Raw genomic sequence first — 15,575 nt, 5'->3', positions numbered from 1 at the left:
TCAGAGGTAAACAAGAAGTCGCGACTCAACCCGAGACGATAGACGCGTCCATCGACACCTCGCTTCAGCAAATACGAGAATACCTGGGATGGTATAGACGAACCCACCCCCATATCTCAGGTCACCAAAATCGAGAAACAGAACCCCATAGCCATCAACGTCTTTGGGCACGAAGGCAACAAAACGATCGTGCAACAGCCCGGTGACCGAGGGTCGCGTGATCAATATATTCATGATCCAGCGAGGTGACAAGTGCCACTACGTGTGGATAAAACACTTCAGCAGGCTGTTGTACGATTAATCATCACACAGAGAAAAGAGACACTTCTGCGAACGGTGCCTGCACGGCTTCACCCGGGCTGACCTGCTGGAATCACAGGGAGGATTGCCTAGGCGTGGGGCATACGGCCATACGAATCGACATGCCCAAGAAACGCGACAACACCCTAAAATTCGACAACCACAAGAACCAGATGCCCGTGCCTTACATCATCTAAGCCGACTTCGAAGCCCTCGTCAAACACGTTGACATCGGGCCGTCCCCCAACTCGCACAAAACGCATGAGCACGAGGTGTACAGAGGCTGAAAAGTTTCTCATGTGCTTGCAACAGGAAGAGAAAACCATCAGGAAAAAGTTGTACACCGTCGTTCCCATGTGTATGACCCAAGCCGACCGGCGAGCTCACGGCTGCAGCACTCACTGCCACGTGTGTGACTCACCCCTGGATGGTGATTCAGTGAGAGATCACTGTCACATCACCGGTGAGTACAGAGGCGAGGCTCACAGCGTGCAACCTCAAGCTCAGAATCAACCCCAAAACAATCAACATCCCCGTGGTCTTCCACAACTTGAGAGGGTACGACTCTCACTTGATCATGCAGGCCATCGCGAGGGTCGACGGCAACCTGACGTGCCTCCCAACAACATGGAGAGATACATCTCCTTCTCCCTGAACGGCCTGAGGTTCATCGATTCAGTTCAGTTCCTACTGTCATCTCTCGACAGTTTGACAGAGACTCGACCCCTGCTGATGAGGAAGGGTGTTTACCCCTACGAGTATATGGACAGCTGGGCCAAGTTCGCCGAGACCCGACTACCCCCCATCACCCGATTTTACAGCAACTTGACCGACTCGGCCATCACCCAGGACGATTACGACCACGCCCAGAATGTGTGGGAGAAACTGGACTGCAGGAACCTGGGTGATTACCACGACCTGTACTTGAGAACGGACGTACTCCTGCTGGCTGACATGTTTGAGACGTTCAGAAAGACGTGTTTCAAGCAGTATCAACTCGATCCCGCATGGTACTACACCAGCCCCGGTCTCTCTTGGGATGCCTTGCTGAAAAACACCGGGGTCAAACTAGAGCTCCTCACCCGTAAACAACATGCACCTGTTCATCGAGAAAGGATTGCGAGACGGGGATTTCCATGGCCTCCAAACGCTACGAGTATGTGAAGGGCTACGACTCTAGCAAGCCCACCACCCACATCCTCTACCTTGATGCCAACAACCTGTATGGCTGGGCCCTGAGCCAGTATCTACCCACCGGGAGATTCAAGTGGGTGCCTGAGATAGACGTCATGAGCATACCGCCGGATTCGGGGAAGGGTTACATACTCGAAGTGGACTTGGAGTATCCAGCAGCATTACACAAGTCACACAATGGCTACCCTCTGAGCTCCCGAACGTTTGACGGTGAACCCGGACTGGATGTCTGACTACCAACGGAACTTGCTGGGGGGTAATAAGCCGGCCAACGTTGAAAAACTCGTACCCAACTTGATGACCAAACCAAGTACATCGTTCACTATCGCAACCTGCAGCTGTACCTGTCGCTGGGTATGAGGCTGACTAAAATTCATAGGGTGCTCAAGTTCAACCAAAGCCCCTGGATGGAGCCCTACATCAGAGCAGGGTGAACTGGCAATGTGGATCTAAGTATCTTGTCCAAGGATACTACGCAAATGTGCCAACCTTGGGACTCGAACCTAGGTGCCTCCACCGGGGATCGAACCCGGGCCTTCAGCGTGAAATGCTATGCATGAGTGACCTTTTCATAGATCCATTCTATAAGCTTTGTATGCGTAATGTTATATAAGAGCTCGAACCTTGTAGTGGGGAAGTAGCGTAGTTTAACATTATCAAATAAAGTAACTAAGAGAATCATTAGTCCCTTGCGATCTTACCTCATGTACGGATCCACACTAAGATACACTGCATCACAGATGAATTCTGAAACATGTTTTCATAAAGATCTATAATCTACAGAGAAAGACCTTGTGTTGCTTAACGCCGCAATATTTCAACGATATGGCGGCGGTTTGTAGTGAGTGAGTTTAGTTTTACGCCGCGCTCAGCAATATTACGGCTATATGACGGCGGTCTGTAGTGAGTGAGTTTAATTTTACGCCCACTCAGCAATATCCCAGCTATATGACGGCGGTCTGTAGTGAGTGAGTCTTTTACGCCCACTCAGCACAATCCTATATGATCAAATAATCGAGTCTGGATCAGACAATCCAGTGATCAAGAGCATGAGCATCGATCTGCGCAATTGGGAACCGATGACATGTGTGTAAACATTCGAGTGAGGAATAGATAATCAAGTGTCTGACATCATGATCAACATCTAAGTAGAGAAATATTTAATACATTTCATTCGTTATATACTCATGCCAATAATGGCTATCACCCCCCTCCTCACCCCAACCCCCCACACACCTCACACACCCTCTCCAATTAAAAAAATTGAAGGGGGTGACAACCATTATTGGCATGAGTATATGTCTTTAGAATATCGACGAAAGTGTTTTTGCTAGAATTGCTATGATATTTAATTAAATAATCTTTGATATATCCTAGAGAAGATAACTGTATGGTCAATAAATCAGATAGTTGTTATACATCAAATGAAAGAAATCCTGATCTTCCTTTTACACTTTTGATTTCACATTTACTGAAAATGTTTCTTAGATTATGCTGATCCTATGGCTCAGAAAAGGCCGCTATCACACCTTCCTATTATTGAATTGTACCTCGTGAAACGTCAGTCTGCCAAACTGTATAGTCATAATCATAACCTATCTCCGTTAACCATAATCCCAATGAGCTCTACATTTGTACGTTTAAGTTTCCTTTAAAATTATATTTAAACACATTTTACAGTGTATTTTGATTGTAAATGACCAACCCTAAACCTAACTCCAAGAAGACAATGTCATCAATATCCCCCGCAGTGGTAAATTCGCTTCATGAATATGTCAAATAGTTATCACTATGTCAAATGTTACGGTGTTCTTCATACTGATCTAACGAACACATACATATATAAACTATTCATATACAAGCATGCTGGTATCAACAACAGACTGCCTGAGTGCTTCTACGGTTTGATGTACATCAGCAATGTTGATACAGGAGATAGAGTGGTACTGTTGATTTATGTCATTAGGTTCTTGAATACCCACAAAGTGGAATGAGAGTGTTAAAAGGTTTTTAAGTTCTGCTCCGGAAAAGAGCACTACCACCAATTTCAGTCAAAATCAAATTCGTTGCCATGGAAACACCAAAAATATTTTACTCAGAAAATAATAACTACCAAAAGGCACATGTTCACCAGCAGACCTACACTCATGTGCCATATTAAAGTTCACAAAATGGCTGCTGTGATTCTTGCCAGCAGTAGCTGGATCTTTTAAATGAAAGTTTATTTCATCTTAGCAATAGTTATAGGGTATGAAATTTTAGGGGGTACACATTTGACTTAACACCTGTTACATTTTGTAAACAAAAGGGGAATAACTCTCAAGTGCTTAGTATGACGTCTGCTCAAAGTGTCATGGCACCTAGAGGGAAAGATCTTACTGCCTATAAGAAAAAGCTTATATTAAGTTTGAATCCAGAAGGCAAGAGTGGAAGTGAAATAGGTAAAATAACTGGAATTAATAGGTTTACTCTCTGTAAGTTTCTGAAGAGGTTTTCTCAAGGAGGAATACAGAAAATTATCAGATAAGTGGCAGGAGAAGAAAATCAACTGACAGAGATACTAGGGCTTTATTGAAGATTGTTAAGTGTAATAGGAGGAAGTCTCTTCAGGATATATCTTCACTTTCGAACCAGACATCTCAAGTAAGAATATCCAGGAGGACAATAAAAAGGTGTCTTCATGAAAATGGTTCAAGAGAAGAGCCTTTGCCAGAACACATTTGAGATGAAATGTAAATAGAGATTGGTCTTGGGTAATATTTTCAGATGAGACTCAAGTTGTTGTAGGAAAAGATCAGAAAGTTTATGTTTGGACGACTAATGAAGAAAAGTGGAAATCCCGCTGCCTTGGTGTGTATAGGGATAAAAATGACCCGCGTCTCAGTGTGATGTTCTCGGGGTGTATTTGTTTTGAAGGTGTTGGAACACCTTGTCGATGTAGATGGTCATATCAACTCTACAAAGTATATTGATATACTGGACAGCAACCTTTGGCCAGTAATAGCCAAAGTTCCAGCATATTGGGGCTATATATTTCAAGAGGACAATTGTCCTGTCCATGTTTCTAGACAAACAATTCAGTAGAAACGTGACAATGACATTCAGACAAGGAATTGGCCTCCTCAGTCCCCAGACTGTAATATCATTGAAAATGTATGGAGAACTCTGAAAATATGGCTACAAAGACAGTTACATGAAATAAAAACCAAGCAGGATCTGATAGATCACGTTCAAGGTATCTTGACATCACTTACTCCAGAGTACATAAAATCACTGTATTCTACTCTACCTAAGCGAATGAGGGCTGTACTTGCAGTAAATGGCTAAATAAATACTGAAAATATCAGGCTGGCATTAATAAACTCTAAAAATCACTGTATTCTACTCTACCTAAGCGAATGAGGGCTGTACTTGCAGTAAATGGCTGTATTAATAAATACTGAAAATATCAGGTAAGTGGCTTCAGGCATTATTTTAAAACAAACTTTATTTACTTCCAATCACAGTTAGCGAAATTAACATGGCGGCCATTTTGTGAACTTTAATATGGCACATGAGTGTATCTATGTGCAAGGTTTGGTGAGGACATATTAAACAGTTTTTATGTTCTGTTCACTCACTCACTCACTCAGATCATAAAGCAGCACGCTGAGGGTCGAGAACGGATTGGGGTCATGGGGATGGTCCACTGGTCCGTCGAAAGTCGATTTCTTTTGTTCATAACTGATGGCCGAGCTCCTGTTGGCGCAGCGGAAACACTGCATATGCACAAGGGGATATACCTTGGATCAAGCACCGTTGGTGAGGGTTCACTTATGTTGTTGAGATACCTCTTACGTGACTGTATCGAATTCAATTTCCTTACACAGTTACATACCTGTCCCAGATTCGCACGCAGCCGCAATGTAATTGATATAACAGCCTGTCGCTGGTTTACGTACCCTCACGACGAGGGTGAGTTTATTAGTATTATTTTTATTATAGGGTATTTATATAGCGCACATATCCAGGCAGCTAGTGCATGCTCAAGGCGCTGGTATTTTTTGCCTCGATCATTTGATGTCAATCTCAACGGCACATCGTATTATCAATCTCAACTGGCCACTAGGCGCACCGAGTTATTGTGGCTTTCTCATCCTAACGAGGTACCCATTCACAGCTCGGTGGACTGGGACACATAGTCACAGTACTTTGTCCAAGTTCACTGCACGTTGCTGTACCCGCAACTAGGTGTTTGCGCGTATTCATGTGGCCACCATCTGGTCATATACCAACGGATTAGTGGGTTCTTTTAAGTGCACAGGGTTGTGTACTGTACACTAGGGGTTGTGACACCACTGAAAGAGTCTGCACGAAAAGTTGAATCCAAGGTTTTTACACCCGGTCACAAGTGGGCTCGATCCCGACACCTCAACCTCGCTGGATCACTAGCCTGGCGCCTTAGACAGCTCGCCCACCGCGCCCCCACTGTAACTAGCTATTCAAACGTTTTAAACATATCGTATTGTCCAAAAGACAAATTAAGGGATTGGGCACAAGTTCACCACTTATGGTCTCCTTCACCCTAGCTATTCAAATCATCGAGGTACATGTAAAGATCCGGGTAAGGTTGACAGGAATCAGCTGATAATCCTAATGTGTGTCTGTATTTTGAAATCTAGTTTCATAAAACCATGGACCCGTGGAGATCCGGGTTAGAATTGATCTTCAGTAACCCATGCTTGTGATAAGAGGTGACTAACGGGATCGGGTGGTCAGGCTCGCTGACTCGTCGTATCCCAATTGAGTAGATCGATGCTCACTGGAGAGTCTAGTCCACACTCGATTATTTATTCTTATAGCTGGAATATTGCTGAGTGTGGTGTTAAACAAACCAACCAATCAAATCAAATCAAATCACCGAGCCCTGTATCCAGCTGCAAGTACATGTATACAAATACCTCCAAGCATACGTGTATACAAATACCCCCAGTCTGTATGTCTGGTATAAAATGAATAGAGGTTTCAGATCTGTCCGTGATAGACATATAATCAGGGCAGAAACTGGGGCGGTTGGCTATCTGAGTGACGAACCTCTTCCCGCTTGTGACAGGACTGGGTATCCACAGTATATATTGAGCCAGTTCAAATTTAACCTGACTTTTGCTGTATTTCAAACCAAGTTCAGTATTACAAAACCAAGTTCACACACATACACAAGTCCATCACACCTGTGAGTAAGTATGGTAATGCACTGCTTTTAGCAATAGTTCAGTAATATTCCAACAAAAACAGCAGAAATGGGCTACACACATTTTACCCTTGTATTGAACCAGGATCTTCGCTGTAGCTAACTAGGCTACCTTCGTCACAAGTGATTCGATAGAGCTTTCTTGCTTTGTTTGTCGGGTTACAGGGATACGAATACAAACACGTCAGTAATTCATGTTTATACTGTGAGTGAGTGAGTGAGTGAGTGCAATATTTAAAAAGAAAATGACAACACCGATGTGGTAATGGTAGACTACAAACAATGTGCTTTAAGCAAACGCAGAATGAAATATTTCCCCCAGAACGGTCTCAATATCGTACCCGATATCAAGTAGCAACATTATAAATTTATAACTAAAAATCTGAGTATAAGCAGCAGCGGAGGCAATGAATAACACGACAATTCATTAACAACGCCGAGCACCGTTATACACCCAGTTAGCTATACGCTAACCCAGAGCAATACATGACGTTATGACACTGTGGGTGGGAGATCTCAATCCTTCGTCACGCCATATTCTCACCTCCGTCTTTCAAAGCAGGCAGTTCCTCCTCTTCAAGCTTGAAGTTGGAGTCCTTTGGCTCTCCTTCAAACTCTCTAGCAAGTATCCACTTCTTTGATTTAACCATTTTGTCGTCAGCCTGCTCGTTCGTGCTCCCTCACGTATATATGTACCGACTGAGCTGGGGATAATGACACAGCAAAAAGACAAGAGTTTTTTACGGATGACAACTTCTATATTGTGAAGGGTCACGACGTTTCGAAGTATACTACTCAAAACAAGTTAAGGGTCAAAACTTTTAATGGCCATAACTACAAATATAAATAAAAGTGAAATGTAGCGATCATATAACAACTCGAGCCAACATTTCATGATAACCATAACGGGAGACAAAACAGCAGGAATGTCAGTAATTGCTGATCAATAAGGTCAAAGTGACCTACTGTCAGAAGTGAAAATTCAAACGCCAACATCGGACTAATAATGGATGTAACCACCTCGAGCAGTAAGACAAGAAGTACACTTCTGTCTCATACTGTTCACCAGACGTTGGAAGAAGCCTTGGGGTATTGCCTGCCATTCTGCAATGAGATACTGGGCCAGGTCTGCACCGTTGTTTGGAGAGGCGTGGCTGTTACGAAGCCGACGTCCTAACTCATCCCAAGCATGTTCCATAGGGACTAAATCTGCTGAGTATGCCGGGCATTCCATGTGCTGAACATTGTTCTGTCTAAGGAAGTCCGTCACAACACGGGCACGGTGTGGTCGGGCATTGTCATCTTGGAATATGGATCCGACGCCGATACGTTGTAAACATGGTAAAAGAAGGGGTCTGATAATCTCCCGTAGATAGCGATTCCCGGTCAGGGTACCATTAATGACATAGAGAGGTGTCCTTTGATGAAAGGAAAACGCAATTTGTTCCTTTTTTAACACCGTACCACATGATGACTATTGGCACCACGGTTATCTGCAGCCTTTATCCAGGTTCTGCAATGGTTTTGGATAAACTACCATCCACGGAATATGAAATGTTATTCATGCATAATGCAACCAGCCTCGTCAATAACATTACATGATGACATCGCATGACCCTTAACTTGTTTTGAGTAATATTATGATTCACCCGATGATGGAATCAGAATATACTTCGAAACGTCGTGACCCTTCACAATAAAGAATTTGTCATCCATAAAAACTCTTGTCTTTATGCGTATCACTTCTAAATGCCCTTCAAAGACGCAATGACACAGCAGTAATACTGAAAGTAGAGCGTCCTGGCTGACAACCAACACATGCGCCAAAAGGTCGGGTAGAATCTTATCAGCTAGCTATAACTCTCCATACCTTTTACGATCTGGATTGTTCGTGCGAGGCACATACGAGTGGGATGTATATATTTGTCCGTGACTGTCCCATGATTTAGCTGTGCAATTTAGATTTGATATTTATGAAAAATTATAAATGGAACTGCTGATGCAGCAAATATCGAAAAACGTGTTGCGCTTTTTATTGAGGGTTTTGAAGGCTTTGAGTGCAGCTGTTGGTGTAAAAAATGAATTAGAAATGTGGCAAATGAAAAATGATGATTTGATGCAGAGGGAAACATATTGTTTGTTTGAACTTAAACTACTTGCAAGTCCTTCACATTCTCCTTACTTACTCGCCATTCACATTTTCTGAAGTTACATGATCTTCACTGTGGCTTTAATAATCCAGATATTCAGTGAATTTAAATACATGTTCATATTACATGGTGCCTTGACACAGATAGCACTGACACGCATTGCCTTTTCAGATAAATACTTTCATTGGACAAAGTGCAAAGTGGGGTTTTAACGTGTGTGGGCCTATCCTCTCTACAACAGAACTCATTACTTCTGACCTGGCATATATACTACATGTACGTGTTCTCGTTTACATACGCACGTACATACATAGAAAATACTACACGAGGTCTCATCACATACTAATTATACGAGTGAGTTTAGTTTTACGCAGCACTCTGCAATATTCCAGCGATATGGCCGCGGTCAGTAAAATAATCGAGACAATCCAGTGATTAAAAGCATGAGCATTATCTACGCAGTTAGGATACGATGACATGTGTCAACCAAGTCAGCGAGCCTGACCATCCGATATCGACAAATTATTCGAAGCTCGTTACCTTCCTATATACGAAATATACGAAACGAGTATCGTAATCATACGAAAGCGAGGTCAGATACCATAGGAAGGTCACGAGTTTCGTAATGGGACCGAGTATGGTATTTTATTTATTATACCCACGTCTTACCTGCATAAAATTGACAAAATAGTGTATTTTGGCTATTTTTATGGTTTCAAACCGAAATCGGTTTCACAAAGAGGTTTCGGAAGAATTTTCTTCTTACTTTTTTGCATGACGTCACACTGTATTGACGTCACTACACCATTCTCGTCTGCCCCCTCGTTATCAAACGTTCCCTTGGCAACCGAAGACACGATACATGTCAGTTGTCATCGCCTCGTACAGTAACCTACTCTGTAGCATACCGTTTCTTTGTTTTCAGTTACTGTTGCTTCATTCGGCTAACGTCACTGGTGGAACATTATGCTTATGTTTTTCGACGGATATAATGTCTCAGTTCGACTCACAATTAAAGAGCAACACGGCAACGTTCGCAATGTTTACATTCCCACAAATGCATCCTGGAATGTCACGTGACTAGTCAGCTTCATCTCCATGTACTGATCTAAACTATTATTATATGTTGTAGAATGAATGAAAATAGTTCCGTCACAACGTGACCTAACTGAGGGGTTATCGGTTATCCAATCAAATTGTCAGAATGTCACGTCTTAGGTCAACACGATAGGACACTCGTGTGACGTACGAGATTAGTATGCCACAACCCATACGTTGACCACGTGGGTAATAAATACTAATATTTGTATAGCGCCAATATCCAATTCAGCTGCTTTGTTATTTCCTCAATCACTGGATGTCAATCTCAACGGCACATCGTATTTTCAGTCTCAACTCCCTGGGGAACATACAGCTCATACAGCGCATGGGATGAGCAAGAAGAGTTTTTTACCCCAGAGCAAGCAGATTTAGACATTGTTTCCAAACAGCAGATAATATATTTATTCTTCATACAGTCGATAATAAATACTTATCATTATATACTACAAACAAAAAGTATAGGAACACCATAACATTTTATAGTCATATATAAACTTAAACTCGATGAGGTCATTTATCCTTTAAGGTAAATGCAACTTTTTGTGTGCTTAATGGACACTTTAGATGGCATGTTAGAACTTGCAGTGAAGCAACTGATTCAATATTCGTTGCGTTTGAGTGAAATGAAACATTGCCAAAAACAGCACAAAACAAGGGTGATGAAAGACACCAGCAAGATGTTTGACCCAAACGCCCAAACACAACAGCCTAGTGCATTTGGAAGACAGACTTCCCGTGCAGCTTGTGGGTATATAAGGGTTTATAGTTTATTTTACAAGGTGTGACTTGGAAATGTGAAACGAAAGACGTTTTCTTTACTTACAAATATGTACCAAAATGTAATTAAAGTCATGTGTCTAACTTAAAACAGGTTATACCTCTTTTTTTGAGCGTATGTATGGAGTACGCCAAGGATGTCAATTATGTCCATTTTGGTTCTCCTTTTTTATTAATGACCTAGTTGTCTGCTAATAGTCAGAGATTATCGATTTAGATCTGCTGTTCGCTGACCACATTGTTCTATTTGATGGCACAGTTCTTGGGCTGCAGAGGAATAAGTTAAGCACATACTGCAATAAATGGAAACTTGAAGTAAACCTTGATAAGACTAAAATTATTGTTTTTAGAAAATCAGATAGACTTAGGAAATGTGAAAAAATCTCTTTAACCGGAACCCCCTCAGAGATAGTTTCATCATATGTACGTATAAATATCTTGGCGTTCATTTCTCTTGCTCTGGAAATTCGTATCAAACTAAAAAACACTTTAGCAGAACAAGCCTGGAAATTACTATCTATTGTCAGATCTTCTATAAAAAACAACAACAAATTTACCATTGAAAGTCTTATTACATATATTCCATGTTAAAATTCTTCCAGTCTTCATGTATGGTTCTGAAATTTGGGGTTATCATCCCTCACCAAATATACAAAAATATTCATGACAAGTTTTGTAAGCTGGAAAAAAAAATTGATTTGACTTCTCTTCAGCCATGGTTTTGGAAATGTTTGGGTTGATCAACAAATTACAAATGTAAACAATTTCCTGATACAGTTTAAGCAGAGGTGTATTGATATTGATCTTCAAAGGTGGGACTCAGATCTTGAAAAATATACTAAACTAGATTTTTTCAGACTGATAAAAATGACTGTGTCAGAAGAATATTACATTAGTGCTGTAAATGTGAAGGTATATTGCGTTGCCCTTTGTAGATTTCGCTGTTCAAATCATATGTTAATGATTGAATATGGAAGACGTTTAAATCTTGTACGCAACGAACGTTTGTGCCCCTTGTGTATTATTCCAATGATCGAATCTGAATACCATTTTTGCCTTGAATGTCCATTCTATCAAGATCTAAGAACATGTCTCATACCACGTTTTTATCATGTATATCCTTCTGAAAACAAGTTAGCCCTACTGTTTACTTCTCAAAATAGTATTGTTATAAACAACCTTTATCTTTAGCTATGAAAAGACTAACGAAATATTTTGCATCATGCTGATCTTGTGTTCACATCTCTGTTTACAATTACACCTCTGTATCCATTCCGTCACCTGTATGACGCTTCATGTCATATCTTAAACCCTTCTGATATGTATGTGCATAATGGGCAGATGGCCCCCTTATTGAATAAACACATACACTCGTACAACCATTAGGCGTACCAAGTTAATGTGGCTTTCCCATCCTTACGAAGTAGACATCCACAGCTGGGTGAACTGGGACACATAGTCATAGTACTTTGTTCAAGTTTACTGCACGTTGCTGTACCCACAACTCGGTGTTTACACGTATTCCACCGTCTGGTCATTTACCAACGGATTCGTGGGTTTTTTAAGTGAACAGGGCTGTGTACTGTACACTAGGGATTGTGACAACACTGAAAGAGTCTGCTCACAGGTTGATTCCAAGATGTCATCTCATGAGCGAGAGTCGTATGACGATCTTTAAAATGTTTACCAAGATTTTGCTTGATTGTGCCTGGAAGCTGGGAGGCTGTGCATTTTGCAATAGAACACGACATAACGGAATATGTGACTATTCGAAAGCTGATTTCTCCTCTTATGTCAAACAGTCTTGAATTAAACCTTCTTTAAAATTTCGAAAAAGACAAAATGAAACAGATCAGCTAGAAGGGAACAATAAATAGTGTCCACGATAATGTCTTACCCTAAATCATATTGTTTTTTTCAGTAAACTTCAGAATGGCAAATTGACCTGACGTTTCAGGACAGATCTATAGCTGTATCTATGGTAACCACCGTTTTTAACAAGAGTCATATGATCATTGGAAGAAATGTCCCTTCAACATATCTGCCTACTCCCACTAGAAGCTTATATTCTAAAACATCACAAGGAAAGAAGTGTTCCTTCATGTCTATGGAAAACACACCTGTCTACTCCCACTAGAAGCTTATATACTAAAACATCACAAGGCAAAAAGTGTCCCTTCAGGTCTGTGGAAAACATATCTGCCTTCACCCACTACAAGCTTTTATACTAAAACATCACAAGGAAACAAGTGTTCCTTCAAGTGTGTGGAAAACATATCTGCCTTCTCCCACTACAAGTTGATATACTAAAACATCACAAGGAAAGAAGTGTTCCTTCAAGTCTGTGGAAAATATATCTGCCTTCACCCACTACAAGCTTATATACTAAAACATCACAAGGAAACAAGTGTTCCTTCATGTCTATGGAAAACACACCTGTCTACTCCCACTAGAAGTTTATATACTAAAACATCACAAGGAAAGAAGTGTTCCTTCAAGTCTGTGGAAAACATATCTGCCTTCACCCACTACAAGCTTATATATTAAAACATCACAAGGAAACAAGTGTTCCTTCAAGTGCGTTGAAAACATATCTGCCTTCTCCCACTACTAGTTGATATACTCAAACATCACAAGGAAAGACGTGTTCCTTCAAGTCTGTGGAAAATATATCTGCCTTCTCCCACTACAAGCTTATATACTAAAACATCACGAGGAAAGAAGTGTTCCTTCAAGTCTATGGAAAACATATCTGCCTACTCCAGCTGCAAGCTTACATAACTAAAATATCACAAGGAAAGAAGTGTCCCTTCAAGTCTGTGGAAAACATATCTGCCTACTCCAACTACAAGTTGATATACTCAAACATCACAAGGAAAGACGTGTTCCTTCAAGTCTGTGGAAAATATATCTGCCTTCTCCCACTACAAGCTTATATACTAAAACATCACGAGGAAAGAAGTGTTCCTTCAAGTCTGTGGAAAACATATCTGCCTACTTCAGCAAGAAGCTTACATAACTAAAACATCACAAGGAAAGAAGTGTCCCTTCAAGTCTGTGGAAAACATATCTACTCCCATTGAAAGCTTATATATTAAAACATCACAAGGAAACAAGTGTTCCGTCAAGTCTATTGAAAAGATACCTGCCTACTCCCACTGGAAGCTTATTAGGCCGTGGGCCGACCTTTAAAATTGCATCATAGTGCTAAAAGTTTTTAGTGAATACCTGATGTTGGTATGGTACTTGCATTTACCCTTATCTGAATAAAAATCATTAATGTTCTTGTAAAATTAGCGGTTCTTATTGAAAATAGGTGCAGGACCCAAGCCACTGGCAAAATCATTTGATGTATTTTGTTCACATGTCATAGAAGAGCGGTTGATATCAAATGAGGAAGTGTTGAAGATGTCCCTCTTGACAGAAATTAAAGAAACAGAAGGATTTGACATAATATATAGAAACAGTCAGCTAAAATCACGACTCCAGTCAAAGTATACAATTTTTGGAGTTTCTACAGCCTAAATCAATTTGCTGTGAGTTTGTGTACTACAACAAGACAGGAAAATCGTCCTTGATCAACATTCCATGTAGTGACAGTGAATCAGATAGTGATCTTGGTGAAGGGGTTATCTCCAGTCATAGTGTTCAAAACTCATTACAGGATGATTTTGCTCAACTCTACAGAGCCGCTATAATTATACATGCTGCTGTGTCTTCCTGTCCTAGTGTTGATACATGGCCTCCTAATGCATGTGATATGACATTATCATCTTCTGAGAAAATTATTCCACCACAGCTTTTTAATGTTCTGGTATGGTGTTGCAGAGGGAAATTGCAGAGGGAAGAAAATCAGAAGAAAGTCATTTCTGTTGCACAAGACATGATCACACTGGCAACACAAGGCAGAACTTTGATGCCTAAACACCTTGCACTGGGCATGACCATACGGCATCTTACGGGGTCTGCCAAGCTTCAACAACTGATGAATTCTTTCGGTCATTGTGTCTCTCATTCGGTCACACTGGAACACGACACTGCCCTTGCTGTGCAGCAACTACAATGCCAAACTGTTATTCCACCAGGGTTTCATTCAGAGCAGTTCACAACGCTTGTCTGGATAATAATGACTTCGGCGAGGAGACACTCACAGGGATATGTTATTTTTTTTCTATTTTATAAAATCTATAACCTGAGCATTGAGAATTAATACTTATAATATAAATTCTTCTCAAGTTTTATATAATTTCTTTTCAATAAACAATGATTATTTACGAGATGTGTCTGTATTTGCTGATGACAAATATGGATACTGAATGGTTATTATTATGTTTTTCATCCAGACAGGCACTTATCAACAGTTGGTAAGAAAATATATTTCTTTTGCTTTCAAAATTAAATGCATTTTCCTGTGGTCTCTCTGTCAGCCTCTCTGTCTCTGTGCTATAGCCTTTTGCTTATCATAATATTTCCTTTGATGATACAGAGTAAAACCCTGGTTACTCGATATGTTTGTGTGGTCCCAGCTCTCTCCTGTAATTATCAATATTTGACACAACCTCAGTATCTGGAATTCTCAGTAAGACAATATCTTTTCCACGGTCCCTTGAATATCGACTTACCAGGGTTGTACTGTATATTATTAAACATATTAAATGCTTAAATACTTACTCTTTAAAGTCATAAATATGTTAAGGATAAAGTTCTTTTTGAAAGTATGTGCATAAATATTGAAACATTTAATTAAGTAAATATCATTTTCATATAAACAAGCTGTGATTTGAAAAAAACAAACTCTTCAAATGTATGAAAAATGTATTTTC

General features: G+C 40.6%; 1 protein-coding gene across 1 annotated transcript in view; it reads right to left on the bottom strand.

The window, feature by feature from the left end:
- Window positions 1-7,433, bottom strand: part of LOC124279625 (prostaglandin reductase 1-like) — a 36,284-nt gene extending 28,851 nt beyond the window's left edge. The window contains exons 1-2 of the mRNA XM_046715469.1: window positions 7,269-7,433; window positions 2,196-2,241 (exon numbers count right to left, since the gene is read on the bottom strand). Of these exons, the coding sequence (XP_046571425.1) occupies window positions 2,196-2,241; window positions 7,269-7,374 (152 nt within the window). The 5' untranslated portion in view covers window positions 7,375-7,433. The remainder of the gene's footprint in view (window positions 1-2,195; window positions 2,242-7,268) is intronic.
- Window positions 7,434-15,575: the final 8,142 nt, after the last annotated feature.

This window comes from Haliotis rubra, unplaced genomic scaffold, assembly GCF_003918875.1.
Source record: "Haliotis rubra isolate DU_JTF1 unplaced genomic scaffold, ASM391887v1 Scf253, whole genome shotgun sequence".
Classification (NCBI taxonomy): Eukaryota; Metazoa; Mollusca; class Gastropoda; order Lepetellida; family Haliotidae; genus Haliotis; species Haliotis rubra.
This window is presented reverse-complemented; position numbering and strand designations above follow the sequence as displayed.